Raw genomic sequence first — 27,194 nt, 5'->3', positions numbered from 1 at the left:
GACATCAGGTTGATGAAGGCTGCTTGAAAGAACCACATTTCTAAAACTATAGGTCTGGCCTGCTCTCCCTTTTGTTGCTTGTGTGTGAACGGTGGTCCAAGCAAGTTGGAGAATTCACCATCTCTGCTGGACTGTGTTTACATGAATCTTTGTATTGCTGTAGAACTGCTATAGTGACACCTAGTGATACAGAGGAAAAAAAACCTGTTTATCATTTAGACTGGTAGTGTTACAACTTACAAGAACCATTTATGTAACTGGTCTCTATTGGAGTTGGGAAACTAAACCAATACCCTTTATTAAATTAAAAATCAAATTATGTGATTGTCATTTGCAGGCAGAATCTGTCGCTTCCTCACCACAGTTCTGCGATCCTAACCTCTATCTCTGGAATCTTACCGGAGATGGACTTTTCTACCAGGTGAAGGGAGTGAAACTGAAAACCCGACCGGCACAATGTACGGATTTTGTTACCATTAAAACGCAACTTGACCTGCTGTCCAAGTTGAAAATCACCCATTATAGATTTGCACTCAATTGGTCGCTGCTTCTGCCTAGCGGCGATTTGAAATCCATCAATGGCCAAGTCCTTCGATACTATCGATGTGTGATCAGTGAGCTGCTAAAACTCAACATCCAGTCTGTGGTCACCTTATATTATCCAACTCACCGTTCGTTGGGGCTGCCTGGTCCTTTAGTCCAGAATGGTGGCTGGTTGAATCAGTCCACTGTCCAGGCTTTCCAAACCTACGCAGAGATGTGTTTTCGGGAGATTGGGGACTTGGTTAAATTCTGGATCACAATAAATGAACCTAATCGACTCAGTGATATTTATAACAGCAGCAGTAACCACACCTATCAGGCTGCGCATAATCTGTTGATAGCCCATGCCTCGGCTTGGCATGTCTACGATAAACATTATCGATCCACCCAGCATGGTCAGATCTCTTTATCTCTGCATTCTGATTGGGCAGAACCCGCCAACCCATTTGTGGACACCCATTGGGAAGCTGCTGAGAGATTCCTTCAGTTTGAAATAGCTTGGTTTTCTGATCCAATCTTTAAGACGGGGGACTATCCTGCAGCTATGAGAGAATACCTCGACTACAAGAAGAGCAGAGGGCTCTCTAGTTCTTCCCTGCCATATTTCACAAAGGAAGAGAAGGAACTCGTGAAAGGGGCTGCCGATTTTTACGCGCTCAATCATTTCACCACGCGGTTTGTGATCCACGAGTCTAAAAATGGAAGTCGGTACGACTTTGATCAGGATGTTCAATTTCTGCAAGACATCACCTGCCTAAACTCTCCGTCTCGCTCAGCAGTCGTGCCTGCCGGGTTACGCAAAATCCTGAACTGGATTAGAAAACGTTATGGCGACCTAAATATCTACATCACGGCAAACGGGATAGACGATCAGTCTTTAATCGACGATGGACTTCGTAAATACTACATTGAAAAATATGTCCAGGAAGCCTTAAAAGGTGAGTGGATGGTAAAAGATGCTAATCTAGAAGAGACTCATAATGTGTTTTTATCTGGTATTTTTTTGTGTTTTTATCTTGTATTTTTATGCTGTGAACAGCCCTGAGATCTACGGATGAAGGGCGGCATACAAATAAACAACACCAACACCACAGCTGCTCTGCTAGCACAGCAAACTTGTGCAATGGTACTTTCCCCTCCTTGCTCCCTAGGGGACTCAAGCTACATTAGTAAAGAAGCAGTGAGTTGAATTCACTATAAACATGCAACACCAGATGGCGCCAAAGAGAAGGAAATTTTAAAATGTGTTTTTTTCCTCTTTTAAGTTACCCAAAATGTTATGCCCTGCTTCATAGATGTCATAGAGCTATAGTCCAAGCAGAATTATAATTTAAGGTGGCAGGCAGCCACCACAGATGGGAGCTGAACAGCTCTCGTTCAAATGCTCCCCCACCTGCCCAACACTGAAATGCTGAATTAAGGGCAGTGAAATTGTAGCCAAGAAGCTCAAAGCATATATGACTGACACCCTTTCCTGAAAACTAAACCAATGCCCAGGCTTAAACATTCAAAAACTTTGCTTGCATAAACTCCAAGCTATAGATGAATTAAAGCATAATATTTACAGTCACATGCTTTACAGACTTTTCCTCTAACGTCCTAACAGCTTTATTTCCCTCCCTTTCCGGAGCTCAATGTATCTCAGGCCATGCCTTGCAGCTCCTATGAGAGATTTCCACTTTTACCTTCTCCTACAGCTTTGCTCTCTTTCTTTGAAGCCGAGAAGCAGCCCTGTGACTCTCAATTCAGCTTAGCAGTGTTCACAGTGCATTCTAAAACATATTGTTTCACATAGAACGGGAGTCTCTCCTTCACCAGATACCTCCCAGGTGACTAGCATTAGCCAATCACATGAGAACTACTAGAGAACTCTCTAGAATTCAGTTACCAACTACTCAAATTTAAACACATAACAATGCATACAAGCATTTGCAATTTCTGTGAATTCAATTACAGTACAGTGGAACCTCGGTTTATGAACACCTCGGTTTATGAATTTTCGGTTTACGAACGCCGTGGACCCATCTGGAACGGATTAATTCACTTTCCATTACTTTCAATTGGAAAGTTTGCTTCAGTTTATGAACAGACTTCCAGAACCAATTACACCCATGCTTCGGGTTAAGTACGCTTCAGGTTGAGTACTCCGCGGACCCGTCTGGAACAGATTAATCCACTTTCCATTACTTTCAATGGGAAAGTTCGCTTCAGTTTATGAACGCTTCAGTTTAAGTACTCCGCGGACTGTCTGGAACAGATTAACCCACTTTCCATATACTTTCAATGGGAAAGTTCGCTTCAGTTTATGAACAGACTTCCGGAACCAATTGTGTTCATAAACCGAGGTACCACTGTACTGTACTTAACGTGAAGCATTTCCAGAGGAAATTGGAAAAGTGACTGCCACCACTACAGGAAGGGCTGTTTCTATGGAGGGGCCTTTTTGGAGGGAGGCATCCAATCGACATGCCAAGCCTCCCCATATAGTTTTAAATACTATAAACGCATCCTTTTGCTTCACAGTCGGGCAATGCCGTTTAACAGTGGATAATCCGCTTATTTCTTGTCGTTTCCAGCTTACCACATTGACAAAGTCAACGTCCGAGGCTATTTTGCGTTTAAACTCACTGATGAAAAATCCAAACCCAGACTGGGCTTCTTCACCCACGAAGGCAAGGCCAAGGCTTCCGTTCCGTTCTACAACCGTCTCATTAGCCGCAACGGCTTTCTCTTGGAGCCTGCAAACATCTGTGGCCAGCGCGAGGAAGACGCAACCTGCACGCTCTGCCTGCTTCTAGCGCAGAAAAAGCCGCTCGTATTCTTTGGGTGCTGCCTTTGCTCGACTCTCATCTTGCTCTTAAGCATTATTGTTTTCCACAAAAGGAAAAGGAGAAAATGGCACTGGTCGAAAAATCTGGAGTACATGTGCGTTCCTATCAAAAGTAGACATAAGAAAGTTCTCAACCAGATATAGAGTGGTCTCCCCCCCCCCCCCCTGCATGTGAATGTCAATGGCGAGGATAAGTTGTTGAAAGCACTCCAAATCACTCCACCAAGATACTTGCAAAAGAATGCTGCTTTGCATGAGCAGAATTCTCATGATAGTCGATTCAGGGTTATTATCAAGAATCCTTGTTCCGTGTTTAGGCTGTCAGGGAATCCCAGGTTGTTTATTTGTGTGTTCATGTTTATCATAAAGTCACTCAGAACTACAAAGTCCTTTGCTTTTTACATCAACGTACACCATGAAACACACAAGAAAAACACACGATATAAGAGTGTCTGCCTTCCTTTCAACCTTTTTTCCATCTTCAGAGTAAGACTTGATTACATAAAGGAAGTTTAGCTGTTGTCATGCCTGAAAATCTCAGGATGAGAGCAGGGACAGATGTATACGAAGGAATTAAAAATGGTGTTAATCCAATATATTTAATTAGTTACAGTTCAAGCATAAATGCTTTCCTTTTGTAACCTAGTACAGTGACGGAGCTAATTTGACATGAAAAGGATATGTGCCACAATTTGTGCACTTTTACAGAAGAAATGTCTCAAAATTTGCGGCTCTATGCCTGCAGCTGCTGTGGTTTGCAGGTGTAACATTTGCACACTTTAGTTTTGCTTGTTTTCGCTTGCGGAAGCTCCACTAGGGCAGCTACCCTATCTATCATACGATTGAAAATGTCAACTAGATCAAAAGTGTTCTAGTCCTCGTGGTTGTAAACGAAATGCTAAAAGCTGCATTAACGGCACCTCAAAAACATGTCAAGAGCATGCAATTGCAGCAGCCTCTCCTTTAAGCTCAGGTTGTAATTGAGAAAGTTCTGACATACCTCTGTCATGTCCAATTCAGATAAAAATATGTCAGGAATATTAAAGAAGAAGAGGCGCGCAATAGGGATATTTAAGTTGGTCTGAAATACTTTAGCAGTTGAATATGAAGGGTGATTAGACTGGAAAGCCCTGTATTTAAGATCATATACATACCAACTGCAATCGCAGTTCCAAGTCCTTATGCAGCCAAAAAAACAGCACCATCTGCACATAAGGGTGGGTGGGGTATTAGCAGGCTGGAGGGTATACAAATAAATAAATTGCCATAGTTCGGGGGTTGGGGATCCTGTATTGGAGAGAAATGCCAACTTTCCTAGGACACAGCCATTATTTGGGAAGCATGAACTGCAACACTTTTATAAAATGAAATTGGGAAATATTGGTGTGTTTGTGCTTTTCAAAGTTCCCTTCCTTTTCAATGGATGTAAACACATAGGATGATTCTGTTATACAGTATATATATTTTTCCCCAATGGCCATTATTTAAAAGCTGGGATAGGCACAAATACAGCTTTTTTTAAAAAAAATGACCCCAGATTCTTTGTACACACCCTTTTATTTAAAAATAAAAGGTATGCTGTGTGGATCAATGAACTATATAGTTACAGTTATGAGATGGGTAAATCACCCAAACCTTTATCCGTTTTAAAACTTTCACTGCACACAAGGTGGTCCTGCTCTGAATCTGTCACTCTTTGATATGAATGTTACCCATGAAAGTCTTATACAGTATTTGCAAGCTGCAGAAATGTGTCGAGTTCCCCCCACCGTAAAAAAAAAAGGCCAATATGCTTCTTCAAAATTATTTAAGAAGATACTAAGTGGGTGCACATTGCAGAACCTGGCTTACAGCTTGTGTGAGTAATCAAAAGCCCAGGGGCTGTATTTTACCTTCAGATCCATGTGTAGCTAAGGGTTGGGAAACTCCCATCAGACCAAGCAAGCACAGCCAATGATCATAGACAATAGGGGATGCAAATCCAGAAACATCTGGAGGGCCACAGGTCCCCCACCCCTGCTGCAACATGTCCTCTTTGTCCTGTACCTCCCACTGCTGCAACTATTGGAGGGTGGATATGAACTGGAATTGCAGTTAGGGATGGACAGTTTAATTTCGGCTCTAACAGGTACCTCCCCACCCCCACCCTAAATGAAGTGCACATGGCTGTTTTGGCAGGCAGCTGATGAGGGAAAAGGTTGTTCACACTTTCCCTATGTGCTGTGGACCACTTGCAAAAATTTGATGCCATGATCAGGTCTGGGGGAAAAGGATCTCTATTGCAACCTGTTGAATCAGTGGGTTTGCACCTGACTCCCAGGGTGTTGGATGAGAGGGAATGATTCATTGGGGGGGGGAATTGTTTCCCACCCACCCCCCACTTTCATACATGCAGATGCTTATTTTCATGAGACGGCAGTAAAACGAACATCGGTTCGGCTGTTGTTTTCCACTCACCTCCTCCAACTTTCAGGAGGGTTACTAATTCTTTTTTTAAAAATGAACCATTATGCATCCTTGTTTAAAAACCAGCATTACCAAGTTTGAGGGTAATCGCTGGGAAAAAACAACCAAGCAGTTATCATTTGATGCAACCAGGACATGAAAGGAATTCTTAGGTTTTTGTATTCGACTCTACTGCTTCAAGACAGAAGTACCTTCTTGAGGGATGTCCATTTGGTCAGTGTGACTGACTCCAAAGAAACATCTGATTAAACCCATATCTTAACATTAGGCTGGCCTTTGGGTTGGACTTAGTCTGACCCCTGTGTTTTTCCTCCCTCATGGCTTGAATTTGTGGACTACTCGAAATGAGGCTGCATTTTAAATTTTAATACTGTAATTTGGTCTGTATTTCAATTAATTGCTTTTTATGTTTTATTGTATTTTTATTGGTGTGAGCCGCCCTGAGCCCGGTTTTGACTGGAGAGGGCGGGGTATAAATAAAAATTTTATTATTATTATTATTATTTGCCTATTGGCAATGTCTCCTCCCTAAAGGTAAAAACTGCTAGGCCGTTGTCAGAGATGAAATGGCTTCCAAATTGACAACTATTCCATCCATTTCAATGTAAAGTTTGTTAGAGACACTTAAGTATTATACCATGTGATGAAGAAACACTAAAAAACACAACCTGATAACCACTTACTGAGTTTTTATATTGGGTGATAATCGAGTATTTTCTATGCTGATGGAAGCTGCTTGCTAGTGAACAGATTATTTATTCCTCCTATAAATACTATAAATATAAATCAATAAATATAAAAATCCTATAAATATATAGCTGTGCCATCTGCCCCTAATCTGTTCTGGAGGTGTTTTTTTTTGGGGGGGGGGGTATGCTGGACAGCAGGGGAAGATGAACTGCCAAAAATACCTCCATCCCTCATGACAGATGCCTTCCACCAAGTAGAATGGGATAGCACCCATTGTGAAGGACTGAGCAGACCATTGCATTCCAGGTGGGCATTAAGAACTACTAAGAGGTTGCGTCTGATATCATTTGTTGTATGTCTTACTGCAGGGACTGGCTTGTTTTTAATTGCTCTTGCATAAGCTACTCTAGGAGCTTCTTTGGCTTACAAGTGGGATGGAAATGTTTTAAACACTGAGCAGACTTCTTAACAAGATTTACCCCATTTTCAGAGTTTACTGTTCCAGATTAATTAATTAATATATTTAATTAATAAGCTATTTAATGCTTATGCTGGAAACCAAAGTGTTAGAATGGCTGAAAGCTCAATGACAAAACATAAAATACTGAAATATGTTGTTTAATTTTTCTCCAAACAATGTCAAACTGTTTGGTTCATACAGCCAACTCCTGATGTGAATTGAAGGCTTGCTGCATGCCTTGCTGCTTTGTGCCCTGGTTGTCAATTTAGGATCTGAAACAATGAAACAGATCAGATTATTAAAAAACAACTAAAACTTTAAATAACATTTTACAACTGCAATCCCCTTACAAGCACCTCCAAAATAACATGAGAAGTATGGTTTAAAGTTACTACACATTCCAATAATGGGAGAATGTTGAGATTAATCATCAAGAATTCACGTGACATGCAAATATGAAGCAGAAATCATCCAAGTCTGCAGCCTAAGATTTTGAACCACTAGACCCCTAACATCTGCTCCTCCTGTTTCCTTGCTTGGTTGTTTTTATATCACTGGTTTTATGAAAATTTTATTTTATACATTGCAAGCCATCACGAGTAATGCTTTTGCAGAAGAAAGGCAGCATATATTTTAAAAAAAACCCACAATTTATTTCTAGTGTTCAGAAAGACAATTCAAGTCTACAAAGTTACTTAGCTTTTACTCAGCCAAACTCCCTTTTAATCAGAAAACATGATCCAAAGCTGGAAGACTTTGTGGTCTTCCCATTACAAGCCACACGGTGCAGCAGCTGCTACGCTGGCTCCTCTCAGTTGGAGCGGAGAGACCTGGATTCGGCTAGTGCAGTGAGTCTCTACAGAGGGGAACCTGCTCCTAAGATTGGAGCATTTCCCCTGCTCTGCAGAGAAAGCAGTTTGCATTCAAGGAGCTGGGGATGCACTTTGAATACAAATGGCTTCCATTGGAAAGAAAGAAAAAATATATGCTCCTTTTAAAATTCCAAGCTAGTCTTACAGTGTAACCCAGTGTGGCCAAGACAAGATTTCAACCAGGGATTTCTGCTGCATAACAACTTCCGTGATATTTTGGATACCAAAAATCTTCTTCCAAATAAAAGATCTCACTCTCCAGCCTATATGGTAAAACTCAGTCCTTTACAGAATACACCATCTGTTCCGTGTGAAAAGAACACAAACCTATTTATAGTTTTATTCATCTGCCTGTTGTACTGTTCCCTTCTCAGAGACATAGATGCCATCCAAAAATTTTCTGATATCTTTATTCTTGACTGTGGTGGCCTGCTGAATCAAGGCAGCTGTAACAAAGAAAGGACAATTTAAGCAAGACTGACCTAACAAAGCAATTGTATCTTCCCAATTGAATCAAACAAGCCAATTGAACAAGAACCAGGACAGATACTGCTAACTTCAAATCAAGCTAGGTAGTTTCACTGTCAAGTCAAACTTCTCCTGTCCCATTACCAACACTTGTTCCTATTTGTTGCTCGATAAACAATAGCAACAGACTATGGAAGACAAAACAACTAACCTTGTTTAGTCTTACTAAGCACACTGCAACAAAATCAGCATCTCTTTTAACTTTAGACATTATTTAAAGTAAGTTTTCCAATGTTTTAGTGGTATACAGATAATGCAAGCTGAACTAAATGGCAGTTGTTGCATCTTTATGGACCACATCAAAGTAAAACCATTATTTCCACAATACAATAATTAACTGACATACCAGAGTTAGATACCAATTCAATGTCATTTCCTTCAAGGATCAGTTCATCCTTCTGGGCTTGCGATACTGCACAGTTGACCCCTTAAAAAAAAAAGCACACATTTCTCCAATCAGATAAATTTATCTTTCTCATACAAGTCCATCATTTTTAAAAATAGAACACATACATTTGCATACTTATCTGAATATCTCAGCTATCTAGTCACAATCCCTTACTATTGTAAACTGTAAAAAAGGTAAAAGGTAAAGGACCCCTGGGTGGTTAGGTCCAGTCATAGGTGACTATGGGATTGTGATGTTCATCTTGCTTTCAGGCCAAGGGAGCCGGCGCTTGTCCACAAACAGCTTTCCGGGTCATGTGCCAGCATGACTAAACCGCTTCTGGCACAACGGAGCACAGTGATGGAAACCAGAGCATATGGAAACGCCATTTACCTTCCTGCCGCAGCGGTACCTATTTATCTATTTGCACTGGTGTGCTTTCGAACTGCTAGGTTGGCAAGAGCTGGGGCAGAGCAACAGGCACTCACCCCGTCACAGGGATTCGAACTGCCGACCTTCTGATCGGCAAGCCCAAGAGGCTGAGTGGTTTAGACCACAGTGTCACCCGTGTAAATTGCATCCTGTACACACATAGCACATTACTAAGACCAACAGGCCTGAAGGAAGTGGGCACTCATTGCTGATGGGGTTCTGGCCAATGCAGCCATCACATTTGTAGCTCTGAATGCAACTTATTATTGTGACTGAGACTTTAACATTGAGGACAGATTACAGGTAGGTAGCTGTGTTGGTCTGACGTAGTCAAAACAAAAAAATAAAAAAAATAAAAATTCCTTCCAGTAGCACCTTAGAGACCAACTAAGTTTGTCATAGGTATGAGCTTTTGTGTGCATGCACACTTCTTCAGATACGAAGACAGAGGCATGGATAACTCTTTGCCAACATCATCTGAAAAAATGGGTGCAACCTTCTACCCAATACAATCTTGAACCCACACAGCTGCCCATTGCTCAGAAGGCATTATCTCAGGAAGAATGCTTAAGCTTGCTGTCCCATATGAATACATTCTACCAGTTGATTCAGCATCTACAGTAACTTCTTGTAGCTTTGCTGCACAATTCAAGGTACTTTAATTTGTCATGTGATGTGAGCTTTTCTTTTCCTTCTTATACTTGCTACTTCATGATCTGGCAAGCCTCATTAAGAAAGATTAAATTAATTAAACGGAATGCAAGAGGGACTTTACAAGAACTTTAGAATTTGATGCTTTATGGCGCGTACCTCTGTGGAGGGCTCTAATTAGAACTGGCAAGATATCAGCTTGTTAGAAGATATGAAGGGACTCTGTCCAGAGACATGATCATGTATGTTTTCAGTTTGGGATAAAATGGCAGAAACGATGAGCATTAGAAAAAAAGGGGCCCTTGGAGGGGTGCTGAAGACAACCAATGGATTACAACCGGGAAAATATTTCACACAGGAAACTATATTTGCTTGCATGGACTTTCTAAATACGAGCCAGAGTTATACACCAGTGGTTGTTGGAATATAATGCCGGTAAAGGATCAGGATTGGAATTGCTGTATTTGGACCTCAAAGAACACAAGATAACTAGACAAATGAATCAACCACCAAGTGCCAAAGTTTTGATTTGGAGAGAACTCTCGTCATATAGGATTAATATATAAGTGAAGGCAGTGAGAGATTTTACTTTCTTGGGCTCCTTGATCACTGCAGATGGTGACAGCAGTCACGAAATTAAAAGACGCCTGCTTCTTGGGAGAAAAGCAATGACAAACCTAGACAGCATCTTAAAAAGCAGAGACATCACCTTGCCGACAAAGGTCCGTATAGTTAAAGCTATGGTTTTCCCAGTAGTGATGTATGGAAGTGAGAGCTGGACCATAAAGAAGGCTGATCGCCGAAGAATTGATGCTTTTGAATTATGGTGCTGGAGGAGACTCTTGAGAGTCCCATGGACTGCAAGAAGATCAAACCTATCCATTCTGAAGGAAATCAGCCCTGAGTGCTCCCTGGAAGGACAGATCGTGAAGCTGAGGCTCCAATACTTTGGCCACCTCATGAGAAGAGAAGAATCCTTGGAAAAGACCCTGATGTTGGGAAAGATTGAGGGCACTAGGAGAAGGGGACGACAGAGGACAAGATGGTTGGACAGTGTTCTCGAAGCTACGAACATGAGTTTGACCAAGCTGCGGGAGGCAGTGCAAGACAGGAGTGCCTGGCGTGCTATGGTCCATGGGGTCACGAAGAGTCGGACACGACTAAACGACTAAACAACAACAACAACATATAAGTGAAGGTGAATCTTTGATCTTTGTAAGCTTCCCCGAGGGCAAAGCTTGGAATGTAGAATCGGGAAGCCTTCACGGAAGAATCAAATAATTACTAACTATGAAATATATTTTATGGTACTGCCCCCTATGGAAGACCCCTATTCGGATTGGAAAAACACCATCTCGTTAAAAGATTTCTGTGTTTAAATTTTAATTAAACAAAGGAAAGCTGGAAGCCAGCCCAGAGTCCTGGAAGATAAGATGGTGGAATGAAAAAGGGGTCCCTGAAGGGGGGCTGCACTGAAAATAATTGATGGGACAATAACAGGAAGGACAAACACTTGCATGTTAATATACATACAGATCCGTTAAAAATGACTGAAAGTCTCACACCAGTGGCTGCTAAAATAAGATAAAGGATTAAGATCGGAACTGTTATATTGGGAATAAACAAGAGAGAAGAAACAGGAACAAGGAATAAAAAATTTCTCTGGTTAGCCAGAACATGGGAAGTCAACTAAAATATATACTTTGGAATGTATAATTGGCTTTATTATTTGTATTATGATGTGGCAAGATTTGGTAATGTATCAATTGGAGTATTATTAATGAAAAATTAATAAAATCATTTATAAAAAACAAGGTACAGTACTTTAATTTGTCCATATTCCATCATAAAACTCCCAAACTTAAAATACCATCTTAACTAGTCTAATGGGATATTAAGTTCCTACATCAGTAGCATGGGAAAATGAATTTTCTGTGGGTTTCTTCCTGAAGTCACATGACATGCAAGACAGAATTATTGTAACACATGCCCATTAATGTGTGCTTCTGTAGCAGGAATGAAACCAGTGCTGGGAGGTTTTCTTGTTACAGAAATTTAATGGGGTCACATTATCACAATTATTTTTACAGATTAGTGCTTATTAATTTTGCATTTTCAAAATACTTTTAACTTGAAAAATGGAGGTAATCCAGAGCGAGGCAGAACTCCGAAAGACAAGTATCTGATTCTGCAAGCTTTTTTTCAGTTATCATTTGGTACAAACAACTTGCTTGGAAAAATACAGGTTTTCGGATATTATAGGATTCATTAGAAGCATAGGTGTGACTACCCACTCCCTAATTCTTATATCAAGCTTGGTAACAGATATTGCTACAATAACTAGCTCCTTACCTGGCCTCATGCGCACCCGACGGATGTACTTCTCCCCAAGAAAGTTACGGATTTCCACAAGTGAGCCATTCTCCTGGATAACCACGTTGATGGGGAAGTGAGCGTACACTGACCTCATCTTGTAACGAAAGCCCTGGAATCATGCACATTTAAAATCAAACACAGGGGGGAAAGAGAAACTTGTGTTTTTTGTCCACACCGACTCTTAAAGCACTTTATGCTCCAAATAGTACAACAACAACAACAACAACAACAACAACAACAATAATAATATTAATAATAATTTATTATTTATACTCTGCCCACTCTGTAGTGTAGCTGCAAAGATGAAGTCACTTAATAGCAAATTCCCACTGGAAACTTACCAATGTGACACCCTTGATCATATTTTGCACGTGACTGCAAATTGTGCGGACTGTTGCCAGCTCCTTTCTGTTACCCCACCATTTGTCAACACGCAGCTACGGAAATGAAAAAAACAACGAAGTGTATAAAAACAGGCTGCTCATTTCCAAGTATAAAAGAAGTTTTCCGTGTAAACATTACAAGAATTAAGTTTCATTAGATTAATGAATTTCCACACCAGCAAATATGATTATTTCCAATTTCTATATATTTATCAAATGATCAAGTAGTACTGCTATCCTCATCTGCCAAGTCAACATTGCTACATGTGTTTCTTGTATCTGCAACACACACACACACAGTTTTAAAGGAAGTGCTACCACTTTAGGGAAACTGAGGCCAGGTTGACACAAGACATTAACTTCTTCATATTAACCTTCATCTTCTTGAGTACAAACTGATGGAACACCCAGCACTTTAACAGCAGCTGCATTTAATATTTAACTGTATTTACTCAGTTCACACATTACAATACTGTATCTGTATGAATGCGTGCCCAGGGATTCTGGATCCACATTGGTACTCAGCCTCTGCGGCTTTCCCCTCCATAGAAAACTACTGCAGGCATCCCCAAACTTCAGCCCTCCAGATGTTTTGGACTACAATTCCCATCTTCCTCAACCACTGGTCCTGTTAGCTAGGGATCATGGGAGTTGTAGGCCAAAACATCTGGAGGGCTGCAGTTTGGGGATGCCTGAACTACAGTCATACCTTGGTTTTCATACAGTTGTTCCCAAACATCACAAACCTGGAAGTGACTGTTCTGGTTTGCGTACTATTTTTGGAAGCTGAACGTCCAACGGGGCTTCCGATTGGCTGCAGGAGCTTCCTACAGCCAATCAGAAGCTGCACTTTGGTGTCCGAACATTTTGGAAGTCAAACGGACTTCCTGAACGGATTCCGTTTGACTTCCAAGGTACAACTGTACTGCAAACCTTGGAGCTGCTGCCCTAGGTTCCTCTTGTGCAGGCATCCCCAAACTTCGGCCCTCCAGATGTTTTGGACTACAATTCCCATCACCCCTGACCACTGGTCCTGTTAGCTAGGGATCATGGGAGTTGTAGGCCAAAACATCTGGAGGGCCGCAGTTTGGGGATGCCTGCTCTTGTGAATGGAGCTACTGTTTTGGCTATGTCAGGACTCACATTTGGAGTGCAGTACAAGTGGACTACTGTCAGTACACTTTGCCTCCCATATAATGGGAGTAATACACAAATATTTTACCATTCTGAAAAGTGAATGGTGCACATTCACTGCCAAGAGACATGTCCTGTTAATTACACCAAAAACTAAAATTCAGTGAACAATAAACCACAGACAAAACACCTTTGACATTTGCTAATACAAGAAAGGCTAGTTCAGGGCTCCAATTTATTCTTAATTAAAACACAACAATTAACAGAGATTGGGAACCTGCTGGCGTGTGTTAGTATTGCTACAATTTATTAATTAATAGCTCTAATAGCACCAAATGTCTTGATCTAGTCCACTGCCTATCATCAACCTTTATTTTAACACGAATCAGCCACATACATTTTTGCACCTGAAACAAGAAACAGGGGACAATTTTTTCTTGCAGACTGACTGGCTGTGCTGAAGGATGCAACAACATCCTTTGGAAATCTTGCACTTGAAGCATCATATGCAAGAGGTTCATTAATCAGACAAAACACCCCCCAAACACCCCAAAGCACCTTTTGTCTCAATATACTGCTTGGAAACTTCTGTAAACAACTATATATGCATCTTAAATATGTGCATGCTTCACTTTTCAAAAACCTAAGATTACATGTTTTACAATACACAGGTCTGCTCCAAAGCACTGAAAACCAGTAAACAGATACTAAGCCTTTCTGCCTGCCACTTTCCCTGCACAACTCTCCACTCCGCAGAAAGTGTCCCAGATCCATATCTGCTGTATAGCAAAGAAAAGCAGCTTGGAGGTGGTTTGTAAAGAAAAAAAATGGGAAAGGAAAGGATTAAGTCCCACCTCCCACCTACTGCTTTTCCACAGCCAACTGCAGTGCTTCACAACTGACATATCTACCAGCAAACGTGTACAGTAATTCTAGCCATAGAACCCAGCAACCATTACAGTACTGACAATACAAAGCTAACATGCAATCTAAAAACATTGCACAGGGCCAACAGCTTCCCTTGTCAGCAGAACATGAGATACACAGTAACACTCACAACATCCACAAATTGCTCACCTTCTTGCGTTTCTTTCCCAAGAGAGATAGTTCCACATTGATATGATTGAAGTCCCTTCGCAGGGTTCCTCTGGGGCCCTTGACAATAACTGTCCGTCCCTTCAAACGAACCTCGACTGGATGGAGATAATTAAACATTAAGTACAACATACGGCAACTGCATGTGATAAGAACATTAAAGACTTGGGGGTATTTTGGGGGGGGGGTACGGTATAACTAAAAATAAAAACATCCAAGTGGATGCACATACCTTTTTCTGGGATGTCGACTGTCTGGTTGCTGAGAATGGTCTTCATTTTAAATCTAACAGGAAAAGCAAAATGAAAAACTGATACTGATCTCATTTTGCAACAAAGGTACTGTCCCTTGTATTGTGGCTTTAACATCCATTTACTGTAGATGCTTAAGAAGAATATTACTAAAACTATGTTATGATCAACTGCATTGACTATGCAAAAGGTTTCTAACTCTGAACCGAGCTTTCCAAACTTTTCATGTTGGTGACACACTTTTTAGACATGCATCATTTCGCGACAACGTAATTGAGTTTTACATACCGGTACTAGCAAACTGGAGGTTAACCTAACCCCTTTCCATCCCCGGGAGGAGTGCAGGGAGCGTTCGTGTGACATACCTACAAACTTTGCTTTAACCAGTACTTTCCCCTGCCACCATCACTTCCCACTCCTATTACCAATCTCAAAAGGCCATATAAAAAGCATGCTCCTCTTCACATAGTGTTTCTACCAGGGGTGGCTAAGCTGTGGCACTCCAGATGTTACTTGCATGTTCAATGGCAAGAGATAATGAGAACTGCAGCAACATCTGGACAGCCACCCTGGTTTAAACTTCCCAGGCCTAGCGAGAACTCCCTGGCATGACCAAACAAACAAACAAACATCCACTGTATATTATTGCAGAAGGCAGGAAGCAAAACCGGCAAGCTCTGGGAAACCTTAAAGTAATGCTGCTGAAGCAGAGAGCCTGCTCTACAGACTGCCTGCAGCCTTTCTCGGCCTTGGGTCCCTAGACGTCGTTGAACTGCAACTCACATAATTCCCAGCCAGCACAGCCAGTGGAAAAGCGTGATGGGAGTTGTAATCCAGCATCAAAAGCATCTGGGGTCCCAAGGTTGAGAAATCAGCCGTGCAGTTTTGCGCTGAAATGATCTCTGCCACGAAAGCAGCCTTCGAAGGCTAGCTGCGGGAAGCAAAATGCGGCGGATTCCGCAGCTCAGCCGCCTCCTCGTCGAACGAAGCGCGCTCGGTGCCCAAATGAAAGCGACGGCTTCGGCGCGCGCCGTAGAAACGAGACCCCCCCTTACCCGGCATCAGTTTACGCAGGCGCACACGAAGCCGGGGCACGCGCGAGATAGAGGGCAAAGCTGTTGAGGGGAAGGGGGCAACTGCTTCTAGGCCTCCCTCTCAGGAGCCCCCGCCGAACCCAACCTCGGAGCGACACCCGTTTCACTCTCTGAGCCCTGCCCGCGGGCTCCGTGGGGCGCTCGGGACAAGAGGCAGCCGCGGCGCCCCGGATGGAGCTGGATGCCGCCCCCCACTTCGCAAGGAAAAAGAAAGCCGGGCCTCACCTCTCTGTTCGCGGAGAGGAGGAAAGGAAGAACGTCGTACGTCACCACGGTCTTGAACCCCGTGCGCTGTGACGGCAGCGCGTTCCGTGGGTGGGGCATCAAGGCGCAGGGAGGCGAGAGCAATCGTCTCCGAGCCAAAACGGCAGGAGGGAAGGGGAAGGTGGGCGAGCGCCGAGTTCATCGAGCCTGAGGAAGGAGTCGGGGCCGAGGCGACATGGCTCTGCTCCACCTAGGCTTCCCCCGGGAGAACCTGAGGAGGCTGACGTCACTCGGGAGGCTGGTGAGTATATGGGGGGGGCGGAGGGATAAGCCTGTGTGGAGCCCTTTCCCCTGGTACCTTCTCTCTGGGGGAATCACTGCTCCCAATATTATCATTTATTTACAGTACTTGTTTATGGCATTTGTAGGCCACTTTTGTTGTTGTTGTTTAGTCGTTTAGTCGTGTCCGACTCTTCGTGACCCCATGGACCAGAGCACGCCAGGCACTCCTGTCTTGCACTGCCTCCCGCAGTTTGGTCAAACTCATGTTCGTAGCTTCGAGAACACTGTCCAACCATCTTGTCCTCTGTCGTCCCCTTCTCCTAGTGCCCTCAATCTTTCCCAACATCAGGGTCTTTTCCAAGGATTCTTCTCTTCTCATGAGGTGGCCAAAGTATTGGAGCCTCAGCTTCACGATCTGTCCTTCCAGGGAGCACTCAGGGCTGATTTCCTTAAGAATGGATAGGTTTGATCTTCTTGCAGTCCATGGGACTCTCAAGAGTCTCCTCCAGCACCATAATTCAAAAGCATCAATTATTCGGCGATCAGCCTTCTTTATGGTCCAGCTCTCACTTCCATACATCACTACTGGGAAAACCATAGCTTTAACTATACGGACCTTTGTCGGCAAGGTGATGTCTCTGCTTTTTAAGATGCTGTCTAGGTTTGTCATTGCTTTTCTCCCAAGAAGCAGGCGTCTTTTAATTTCGTGACTGCTGTCACCATCTGCAGTGATCAAGGAGCCCAAGAAAGTAAAATCTCTCACTGCCTCCATTTCTTCCCCTTCTATTTGCCAGGAGGTGATGGGACCAGTGGCCATGATCTTGGTTTTTTTGATGTTGAGCTTCAGACCATATTTTGCGCTCTCCTCTTTCACCCTCATTAAAAGGTTCTTTAATTCCTCCTTGCTTTCTGCCATCAAGGTTGTGTCATCTGCATATCTGAGGTTGTTGATATTTCTTCCAGCAATCTTAATTCCGGCTTGGGATTCATCTAGTCCAGCCTTTCGCATGATGAATTCTGCATATAAGTTAAATAAGCAGGGAGACAATATACAACCTTGTCGTACTCCTTTCCCAATTTTGAACCAATCAGTTGTTCCATATCCAGTTCTAACTGTAGCTTCTTGTCCCACATAGAGATTTCTCAGGAGACAGATGAGGTGGTCAGGCACTCCCATTTTACCCCCCCCCCAAAGAGCGCAAGGCGATGTGCGTGGTTCTCCTCCTCGCCCAACATCCCTGCGAGGTAGGCTAGGCGAAGGAGAGATTAGTCAAGTTGGAAATATGTGCACAGATATAGCAGGGGACAAAGCTGTGTTGTAACTTTTGATTTTTATATATATATAAAAATTACTTGGAAATGTGTTATTTGGAAATAAAAGTGCAAATACTTTTTCCTAGACCTGTGAAAGCAATTGGCACAAACAGTCGAGAGCATCAAGCTCATTGCCAGAGGAACAGAAGGGACTTTTGCAAAATGGACCCGATTTGCAAGACTTTATGTCTGGAGAACTTTCAGACAAAACAAAGTGGGCAGACTATAAAGGTGAATTAAAGCGTCTGAAAGGAGAAAGGTATTTAAAACAACTTAATTACTTCATTAGAATGAGTAGAACGATGTGTTTACAAAATAGGTTAGCTGTGTGGAAAGTCAGTTAATTTCTCAGACTTACAAACATTAGCCTACCTGCTAAAGCAAAATAAGTACAGTATTGCTTTTGTTTTTTTTAGGCTGCGACTTCCTCCATGGCTGAAAACGGAGATTCCAATTGGAAAAAATTATAACAAATTGAAGAATTCATTGAGAAATTTAAATCTCCACACGGTAATTCAAATGCCTGTATTGCACCAGATGATTTACTGTGTTGTTCAGTGTTGTTTTTGCAATTAAATTTCCCATCATAGGCACACTTACTTAAAAGTAAAATACTTTGCAGTGGATTCGCTTCCATAGGTTTAGAGCCTATCTGTTGTGTTTAGAAGACTTTTCTTTTGTTTCCAGTGATGATGCCTCACTCACTTACAATAGCAGCTTGCACTGGAGTAGTCATTATGATATCACATTGTTTTCTTACAGGTGGGTAGTGTTGGTCTGCTGTAGTCAAAACAAAATATTAAAAAATTCTTTACAGTAGCACCTTAGAGACCAACTAAGTTTGTCATTGGTATGAGCTTTCGTGTGCATGCACACTTCTTCAGATAGAAACCCTCCCTGAACAGCTTGAGAGCACAGCAGGGTTGTACCAACATGCATGCCAGATGGACCAAAAAAACAACAACAACCCTTATTGGGTACTGCCATGTGAAATAATTTTCATTATAACAGTAGTACTTACCTCATCATTAGCTTTACAATGGTGAGACTTCTTGTAGCCAATGCCCATTATCCCTTTCTTACAGTGTTAATAACTGTTTCATTGCCTGTAGGTGTGTGAGGAAGCACGTTGCCCAAACATTGGAGAGTGCTGGGGAGGGGGCAAGTATGCTACTGCTACAGCGACTATAATGGTAAGCTGACCACTGACAACTGATGGTCTTATTGCGGACAGCACATCCAAATTGTCTGATCTTTGTCTTGTGTATTATTTAGAGGTATTAGCAGAGAATAAAGGGAATGGAGTGAGAGGGACTGCTTGTCTTTGCTTTTGTCGTTCTAGAAAGCAGTTGTGCAACCAGGGCTCTAAGGGTGCCTTGTACATTATCTGGAAAATGATGATGATGATGATGATTTTATTTCTATGCCACCCATCTGACTGGGTTGCTCTTGCGGAGTCTCATCTCTTGGTATTCCAGCAAGCAGAACACATGGAGAGGTGCATATAGCATGGCTGCACCCCATAATATGTGGTCCCAGGGTGGTGTGGTGCTGCCTTGCGGGAGTAACCACTTTGCCTCTGACATGATCTTCCTATTGAAATCAGTTACTGGAGCTGTGTGCAATTATTTGGCTGCTGCAGCCCTTCTGCTGTGTTAATATAAAAACTGGCTGCAAGGACCATTTCACAGTAAATGTCATTCAGTGTTGCCCATCTAGGGGACAAGATGGGAATTCTTAAACATGCAGGTGATTTTATTTCCTTTCCCTGCCTGCCCTTATTGGTGTCAAACTATTAATATGAAAATTGGGGGAATTTCCTGCTGTTTTTGTCTGTGCTCAGAGAACAGATCATACTAAGCCATAGCTAAAACAATGAGTTACTCCTCCCCTTTCTCCTCCATGGAAGAGGAAACAAACCAGAGGCTAGCTTGCAGTTACAAGAAAACCTTGATGTACCATTGTGGTTTGTTTGGGGGGGGGGCAGAATTATGCATGTAAAGACAAGCCAGGCTTTGGCTTGTTTCTTCCTTGGCACACTAAAGGAGGGGGAAGGGGAGGAGTGAGCTGCATTTACTAGAACAGGGGTCGGCAACGTGTGGCCCATGGGCCGGATGCGGCCCACAAAGACCGTTTTACTGGCCCATGAACCGCCCCTGAACTGAGCCACCCGCTCAACGAGTCCCCCTCGTGCTGCACTAAGCCAGCGCAGAACAGGGACTCGCCAAGCGGTGCCAGAAATCGCGTCTGCGCATGTTCAAATGCCAAAAATCGCTTCTGCGCATGTGCGATTTTCGGCGTCTGGGCATACACAAATGCGATTTCTGGTATCTGCACATGCGCAGACGCGATTTCTGGCATCACGCTGCGCCAGTCCAGCCCACAGACAATCTCTGTGGGAGTGATCCAGCCCATGGCCTGTGAACCTTGCCGACCCCTGTACTACAATGTTGTTCATTCACATTAACTCAGAGTTTAATCTGAACTGTGGTTTTAAAAAGATGGACCCACCAGGCTGTTGTCTCAGGGCATTGCTTGTACTCGGCCATACTAGGACGCAAGAGGTTATGTGGGTCTCAGGCTCCATGTATCATATGTTGCTCAGAGTAGTTCTGGAGTATATAATAGTTTCTTTCTCATCTGCTGGCTGAGCTGTTGAGATTCTTTTAATATTCATTATAGAAGGTTCTTGAATTATTATTATTACTATTTTTTAAAAAAAACCAATTGCTTCCTGTTTCAGCTGATGGGGGACACTTGTACAAGAGGCTGTCTCTTTTGCTCAGTGAAGACAGCAAGAAGTCCCCCTCCATTAGATCCCGAAGAGCCATATAACACAGCGAAAGCAATTGCTGAATGGGGGCTGGATTATGTTGTATTGACCTCTGTGGACAGAGATGGTAAGTACTGTATAACTTTATATTCTTGACTGCTATTGAAAATACAGTTATGCTGATTCCAACCAAGGAAGAATGGAAACCAAGTTGATGGAGCATGCTAAAATGGCAAAATTAACTGGGAAGCTCCGAAACCAAGAGGACTTCAAAAAAGAATGGGAAACATTTATAATATATTTAGGAGACCATTGTAAGCAGATGAAAACATTAGCAGGATTTTAACCACACTTGTAAAGTAACAAAAAATATGGACAATTTAGATGGATAAGAAATGTGGATAACTAATTGATATGCAGTTGTAAACATTGTCATTAGGACCCATGGAGGGGATGGGGGTGTCCTGAGATTCAGAGTAATCTCTATATGGGTTTTTAATTGCTTTTGTTATATATTTATATCTTCTTAAGGTCAAATAAAAATTATTTACAAAAAAGACCCCTCCCCCAAAAGAAAATACAGTTATGATGTATGCAGAAATCTCATCTAAGGTATTTGTAAGCTGTGCAGATGGCTGTTCTCTATTTCATTAGTTAATATTTGCAGGCATTAAATTTACACATATGCATCCACAACACCACTATAGCTACTGGTATGTAAAAGTAGACATTTGTTCTGCCTGTAAAATAACTGCCGTGTTCTATTATTAGATGTTTCAGATGGTGGAGCAGCACACTTTGCAAAGACTGTATCACATTTAAAAGAAAGGTAAGGAGTGGATATTAGAAAAAAATAAATGGATTGCTTTTGGGGCAAGGTTAATGCAGCTTTCAACTGACCACATTGCACTTTTGTTTTGTTTTTTTTCAACCCCTGTTTCTCAGGAATCCCAAAATTCTCGTGGAATGCTTAACTCCTGATTTCAGAGGTGACCTGAAAGCTGTGGAGACGGTTGCTCTGTCAGGACTCGATGTCTATGCTCACAATGTGGAAACAGTTCCAGAATTGCAGAGGTGATGAAAGGTGATATATACTGATAGAGTAAAATAAGATTTGTGAGAGCAGACTATTTTAATTTAAGAGATGGCTCCATGAAGATGCTATTAGGAGGGATTGGCAGTCTGCCTGCATTAGTGCTAAGCCATTTTCTGCTTGTTGAAGACGAAGTAGTGAATCTGATTTTGTGTTCTGTTCACAGTGGGGTCCCACAGAATGGTGCTTGCCCAGAAGACTTATTCTGCATCCTTAGTGTCACTGCAGCTGTACTGTGTTGTTTAGACATGTTTAAGAACCTCTTTTTGCTTCGTATAATTACAGTTCTCAGATTTTATCAGAATGAGCCTCTCTATACTCTAGCTATTTACTGGTCATATTAAATGTATGCTTTGCCATCAAATGAAAGCAAACTGCAGTGGTAGTGATTAACCTGGGCGTGCCTCACCCCAAACTGACATTTCATGTTTTACATAGTCCTTCAAGGATTGATCCCTGGAAGTTAGTTTTATGATTGTCAGCACAATGAATGCCTTTTGTAAAAGCCAAATATTTAAGTGGATTGAGAATTGTTCCTAGATTCATGTTTTGCTGTTCATAGGCTTGTCATAAATCAGATCACATGCACTACTCATTCATACCAAGACATCTGTCTGCTTATGCAGGTGAAAAAAATAACTTGCAGTAGTTGCCCCGCTTTGATTAAATGGGGATATCACCCATCATAGAGAGTGTTGTTCTCTCTGTCATTCTTTTGAATATTTTTTGAATATTTTTCTCAGAGCAAGGGTGATGTTGTTCAGCCCGATACACATTGAAGCTAATGTTATAAAGAGAAAAGAAACATTGTGTGTACACACACACAAACCTTTGGAAGCAGTTTTAAAAGGCAGATTATGGAACTGCTGTATGACAATACAGTATCTGACCATCTTTCTGATAAGGCTAGTTTTGTTGTTGTTTTGATGGGTATTGCCAAATTCCTGTTACCCTTTCAATCCAGTAACTCTGAACGAGTTTTCAGTTAAATGTTTGAGAAGGTATTCTTGATCTGTGTATTCTTCCTTAGTTTGACTCATATAATCCAAGTGGGTTCTGCAGAAGGTTTTTCAGAGGTATAACAAAATCCATTCTTGTTGCAGGTAGGTAGCCGTGTTGGTCTGCCGTAGTCGAAACAAAATAAAAAAAAATCCTTCCAGTAGCACCTTAGAGACCAACTAAGTTTGTTATTGGTATGAGCTTTCGTGTGAAAAGTATCTGAAGAAGTGTACATGCACACGAAAGCTCATACCAATAACAAACTTAGTTGGTCTCTAAGGTGCTACTGGAAGGATTTTTTTTATTTTGTTAAGATCCATTCTTGTTATGCTCATTATTTTTTTACTATTTCTTTTCTTAAAGAAAAGTTCGGGATCCTCGGGCTAACTTCGACCAGTCCCTCAGTGTTTTGAAGCATGCTAAGAAAGTTCAGCCTGATGTCATTTCTAAAACATCCATCATGCTTGGTCTTGGTGAAACAGATGAACAAATATACAACACATTGAAATGTAAGTCAGGATTTTGTGTGGATAGAGGCCATGATTCAGATTCAAGGAAAAAGAAAGTGCACCCTCTTTGAATTCTGTAGTTTTACATACGAAGACATAACAACAATCACCTGTTCCTTAGTAGGTCTTAAAGTTAGTTAAATACAACCTCAGATGGACAACATATGACATATTACACTGTGTCATGATTTAGCAGAAATAAAGCCAAAATGGAAGTCATGTGTGAAAAACTAAATGCACCTTATGATGCAATAACATGAAGTACCGGTAATTGTTTTCTGTAGGACTTTATCCACCTCTCACATCTGGAGGAATTTTGGTCCCCTCTTCTTTACAACATTGTTTCAGTTCATTGAGGTTTGCTGGCTTTGTTTATGCACAGCTCTCTTAAGGTCCCGCACAGCATTTCAATTGCATTGAGGTCTGGATTTTGAATGGGCCGTTGCAACAAAGAGGTGCACTTTCTTTTCCCCATGACTGTAAGCTGTGTAGGGACCATAGCTGAGTTTTGGAGCATGTTATTCCAATAGCCATACGCTAAGCTGTCCATTCACAATTTCTGAGGCTCACTCCTTAAAGCAAACTCATTCCTGTATATCGAGTTCAGATATGGGGCAAGCTGATTGGAGATTGAAAAGAGTTTTCATCTGGGGTCTCTTTGTTAACTTTTGATACAGTTTTTTTCTTCCTCATTTAGGGAGTTAAACCTGGCTGTTTTAACAAACATACTTTATCTGCTATCTTAAATGTGCTACTTAAAAACAAGCACTAGTGAGGTTTGGGAGAATAAACAATGCTATACTATATTTCTGCCATTCACTAGATATACGTTTAATTTTTATAGTATTACGTGAGGCTGACGTAGACTGTTTGACCTTGGGACAATACATGCAACCCACAAAACGCCATTTAAAGGTAAAATTGTACTGGAAGTTTATTGTTTGAAAATATATCACATTTCCTGGATTGAAGGCTGAAAGTGACTTGCGATATGCCTTCTGGGATGGGAATCTTAAGGTGAGGCAATTATGCCAGCCTCAATTTCTTTTGGAACACAGATCCATGTACAATTTAGATGTGGATGTTATAGTCTTTGCTTGCTAAAGTTAGGGATATATGCTTTTTGAAATGACTGGATCATGATGAAAATGTATTCTTCTATCCAGGTCGAAGAATACATTACTCCTGAGAAATTTAAACATTGGGAAAACATAGGAAATGATCTTGGGTTTCATTACACCGCAAGTGGGCCTCTTGTGCGTTCCTCCTACAAAGCAGGTGAGATACATAGTTTGCTAGATTAGCTGGACTATATGAGTTTATGCAAACTTCAGTTTAAACTTGCCCCCTCCCCTTATTGGCAAGTGCAATAGACCTTTATTATATGTACAGGCATTGGGTTTTATTCAGTGTAACACTAAGCAAAATGTTCCATGAGCACAGCACAAGGATTTTTCCTTGGACAACAGAGCATTCCCTCTCTCTCTGTCTCCCTCCCCTCGTCCCTTAAACCTTTTCCGGAGTTCTCCCAACCCTCCGGAACAGATTTGGGGATGGCATAGAATTGTATGTGGAGCACTGGGGTGGAATCTACTTGCACTAGCACTAATCCTTAACGTCAGTGCAACTGAATAATGTCACTTTTGAAGACTAGCTGGACAGGCATGATTTATAGAAAATGTTATTTGTTCCATAATAGTCAGATAATCTGCCTAGGCATTTTGTCTCATGTGTTGAGAGTTGCCTGGGGTGCAGTCCATCACGTTATTCATTTTGTACCATGTTCTTTCATGCCAGTGGAGAAATGGCAATAGGATAGAGCAGGCATGTCCAAAGTCCATGTCGGGGGTTTAATCCAGCCCCTGTGGCAGTTTATTTCCTGGGGTAAAATCCTAAAAAAAAACCCTCAACTTCAATCCTAAAAAAAGATTAACAATTTTGGTTGGCCCTTTGGTCAGCCCTCACAGCCTTTCACTTCATCAAATCTGGCCCTCTTTGAAAAAAGTGTGGACACCACTGGGATAGAGGCAAGATACAATAGATTGTGGTCGTAGCTAAAATTCAGATACAAATTGGTGAGTAACTTGCAGCTTTTGTTGTGACATGCAAACTCTTAAATAGTTCCATTTAACAAATACTTACCTGTATTCAATGGAACTTACTTCTGAGCAGACACGATACTGATTATAGCCTTAGTGTGTTATACAACTTAAATGGGAAATATTACTTACGAAGTTTGAAATACTGTATAGATCTTCATAGTTGTAATCTTTTAGCAGTAGAGCAGGTAGTTCATATGCAGTGTGAACTACAGCATCCATAGTGGATAACAGTGATCTAATTTAGTTTTATTTTAAAGTTCTACTCCCATGTTGAATGCACTATGTACATCTGCTGGTGTGAATTAAACATACTTGCTGCAGAAAGCATGGCAAAAAACAAAAATGGCTAAAGGCCAGAATTTTAAAAATTTATTTGCTTCTTTGCCAAGCCGATCAGCAAGAAAAAATATTCTTTAAAAGCAGCAATCCTATTGCATTGACATTGGTATGACTTACCTTAGATGAAACATCATCAGATGGTTTAGAAAGCTTTTTTCCCTATTGCATTGACATTGGTATGACTTACCTTAGATGAAACATCATCAGATGGTTTAGAAAGCTTTTTTTCCTGCTGCCTAACATTCCAAGTCTTTCTCATTTGAAACCTTTTAAGAACCCAGATGATTTATGCTGGGGGAAGTAGTTTACTTGTTTGACACAGAGTTAATTCCTGCAGCGCTAAAAGAGTAATAGGCAGCAATGATTCTTTTCAGCTGCCTCCTGTAGATGCTACTGTTCGTTTCTTTCTTACAACACAGGCTAAAGAATACAGTCACAAGATGCTTGATACTCTGCTAAAATAGATGCATGTTTTCTTTTTGCCTGTGCAGGTGAATTTTTCTTGAAGAATTTGGTAGAGAAGAGGAAGAAGAAAGACATCTGAAATGTGAAAAGTTCATAGGGAGAACTCTGCAACTCTAATGGATTCCAGATGGCAGCATCACAAATAAAGGGAAGAACATTCAAGATGCTTTTGTTTATTGTCGTTGCCCCTGCAAGCATTTAAACTTAGCCATGAATTATTCAGGTTGTTTCTGAACTCTGCTATCTTCTACTGTAGTTTAAAAAATGTTAATATGTATTATATGGCTTACAGTGCAATCCTATACAGTCAAAATTAAGTTCCAAGGGATTTGTTGGGCTTATTTCTAAGTAAGTGGTATAGAGCTACCTTACAAAACCTCTGCTTTCTAACATATGAAGGAATAACTGCACCATGAGATATACCCATTGGGAAAATTAAGAGTTAGATGCATATTTTAAATACCTTGCAGGTAATACCAGTAATAAACAGCTGAACACAGTGTGCAGCATTTCTTCAAACTTCGTATGCACCCATATTTACACTCTATCATTTCAATTTTTAAAAAAACCCTACAAGCCAATGTGCAAACATTACGAGGCACAGTCCAAATTGTCAGTATCAATTTTTGAGAGAGCACATCCTTTACCATCAAACAGATATGGTTAAATCTGGCTGGATTTTACCATGCATCGATAGCATCCCTTAGTGTTTCACTATTTAAACATTGTTTTGTGAAAAGTTTGAGCTCATCAGCAGGTATGCTAGCAACCATAGGGATATCATTATCACCAATAGGTTGCAATTCCAAGATGTGGATATGAACCATACACAACATTTATGGAAGCTTTATTTACACAGCAGCACTTGCTCTTGAAGAGGCAATGCATTATGAAACTTTCCCCAAACAGCTCCTGCTCAAA

The 27,194-nt window shown here is 41.4% G+C and overlaps 3 protein-coding genes across 4 annotated transcripts in view; 2 read left to right on the top strand and 1 right to left on the bottom strand.

Moving 5' to 3' along the window:
* The window catches only part of KLB (klotho beta), a 38,425-nt gene extending 31,346 nt beyond the window's left edge, over positions 1-7,079 (top strand). Inside the window, exons 4-5 of the mRNA XM_035111905.2 lie at positions 338-1,481; positions 3,120-7,079. Coding sequence (XP_034967796.2) covers positions 338-1,481; positions 3,120-3,517 — 1,542 coding nt within the window. The 3' untranslated portion in view covers positions 3,518-7,079. The remainder of the gene's footprint in view (positions 1-337; positions 1,482-3,119) is intronic.
* Positions 7,080-7,131: 52 nt separating this feature from the next.
* On the bottom strand, positions 7,132-16,494 carry RPL9 (ribosomal protein L9). Of its 2 annotated transcripts, none has more exons than XM_035111914.2 (8): positions 16,419-16,494; positions 15,081-15,133; positions 14,831-14,946; positions 12,578-12,673; positions 12,213-12,345; positions 8,736-8,816; positions 8,189-8,307; positions 7,132-7,261 (listed from the first exon to the last, which is right to left on the bottom strand). In XM_035111914.2, exons 2-7 carry the CDS (start codon positions 15,124-15,126, stop codon positions 8,201-8,203), a joined length of 579 nt encoding a protein of 192 aa, XP_034967805.1. In that variant the 5' UTR covers positions 15,127-15,133; positions 16,419-16,494; the 3' UTR covers positions 7,132-7,261; positions 8,189-8,200. The 2 variants fall into 2 exon arrangements, with proteins under 2 accessions (XP_034967805.1, XP_034967806.1); XM_035111915.2 differs by lacking the exon at positions 16,419-16,494 and adding an exon at positions 16,155-16,178.
* Positions 16,478-26,831, top strand: LIAS (lipoic acid synthetase). Its single transcript, XM_035111913.2, has 11 exons — positions 16,478-16,698; positions 18,080-18,252; positions 18,410-18,503; positions 19,106-19,186; positions 20,737-20,893; positions 21,538-21,595; positions 21,712-21,840; positions 23,222-23,367; positions 24,212-24,282; positions 24,534-24,645; positions 26,300-26,831. The coding sequence occupies exons 1-11, from the start codon at positions 16,633-16,635 to the stop codon at positions 26,350-26,352; spliced, it is 1,140 nt and encodes a 379-aa protein (XP_034967804.2). The 5' UTR covers positions 16,478-16,632; the 3' UTR covers positions 26,353-26,831.
* The last annotated feature ends 363 nt before the right edge of the window (positions 26,832-27,194 follow it).

Source organism: Zootoca vivipara, chromosome 9, assembly GCF_963506605.1.
Source record: "Zootoca vivipara chromosome 9, rZooViv1.1, whole genome shotgun sequence".
NCBI lineage: Eukaryota > Metazoa > Chordata > Lepidosauria > Squamata > Lacertidae > Zootoca > Zootoca vivipara.
The sequence above is the reverse complement of the archived record's forward strand: the minus strand, read 5'-3'. Positions and strand labels throughout refer to the sequence as shown.

Coding starts and splice junctions, on each gene's coding strand:
- RPL9 (XM_035111914.2), bottom strand. CDS start 15,126: ATGAAGACCATTCTCAGCAACCAGACAGTCGACATCCCAGAAAAAG. Junction 8,817..12,212: donor TCGGGTGCGCATGAGGCCAG/GTAAGGAGCTAG, acceptor TTTTTTTTTAAG/GGGTCAACTGTGCAGTATCG. Junction 8,308..8,735: donor TGAATTGGTATCTAACTCTG/GTATGTCAGTTA, acceptor TCTTTGTTACAG/CTGCCTTGATTCAGCAGGCC.
- LIAS (XM_035111913.2), top strand. CDS start 16,633: ATGGCTCTGCTCCACCTAGGCTTCCCCCGGGAGAACCTGAGGAGGCTG. Junction 21,841..23,221: donor ACAGTTCCAGAATTGCAGAG/GTGATGAAAGGT, acceptor CTTTTCTTAAAG/AAAAGTTCGGGATCCTCGGG. Junction 23,368..24,211: donor AATATACAACACATTGAAAT/GTAAGTCAGGAT, acceptor TAATTTTTATAG/TATTACGTGAGGCTGACGTA.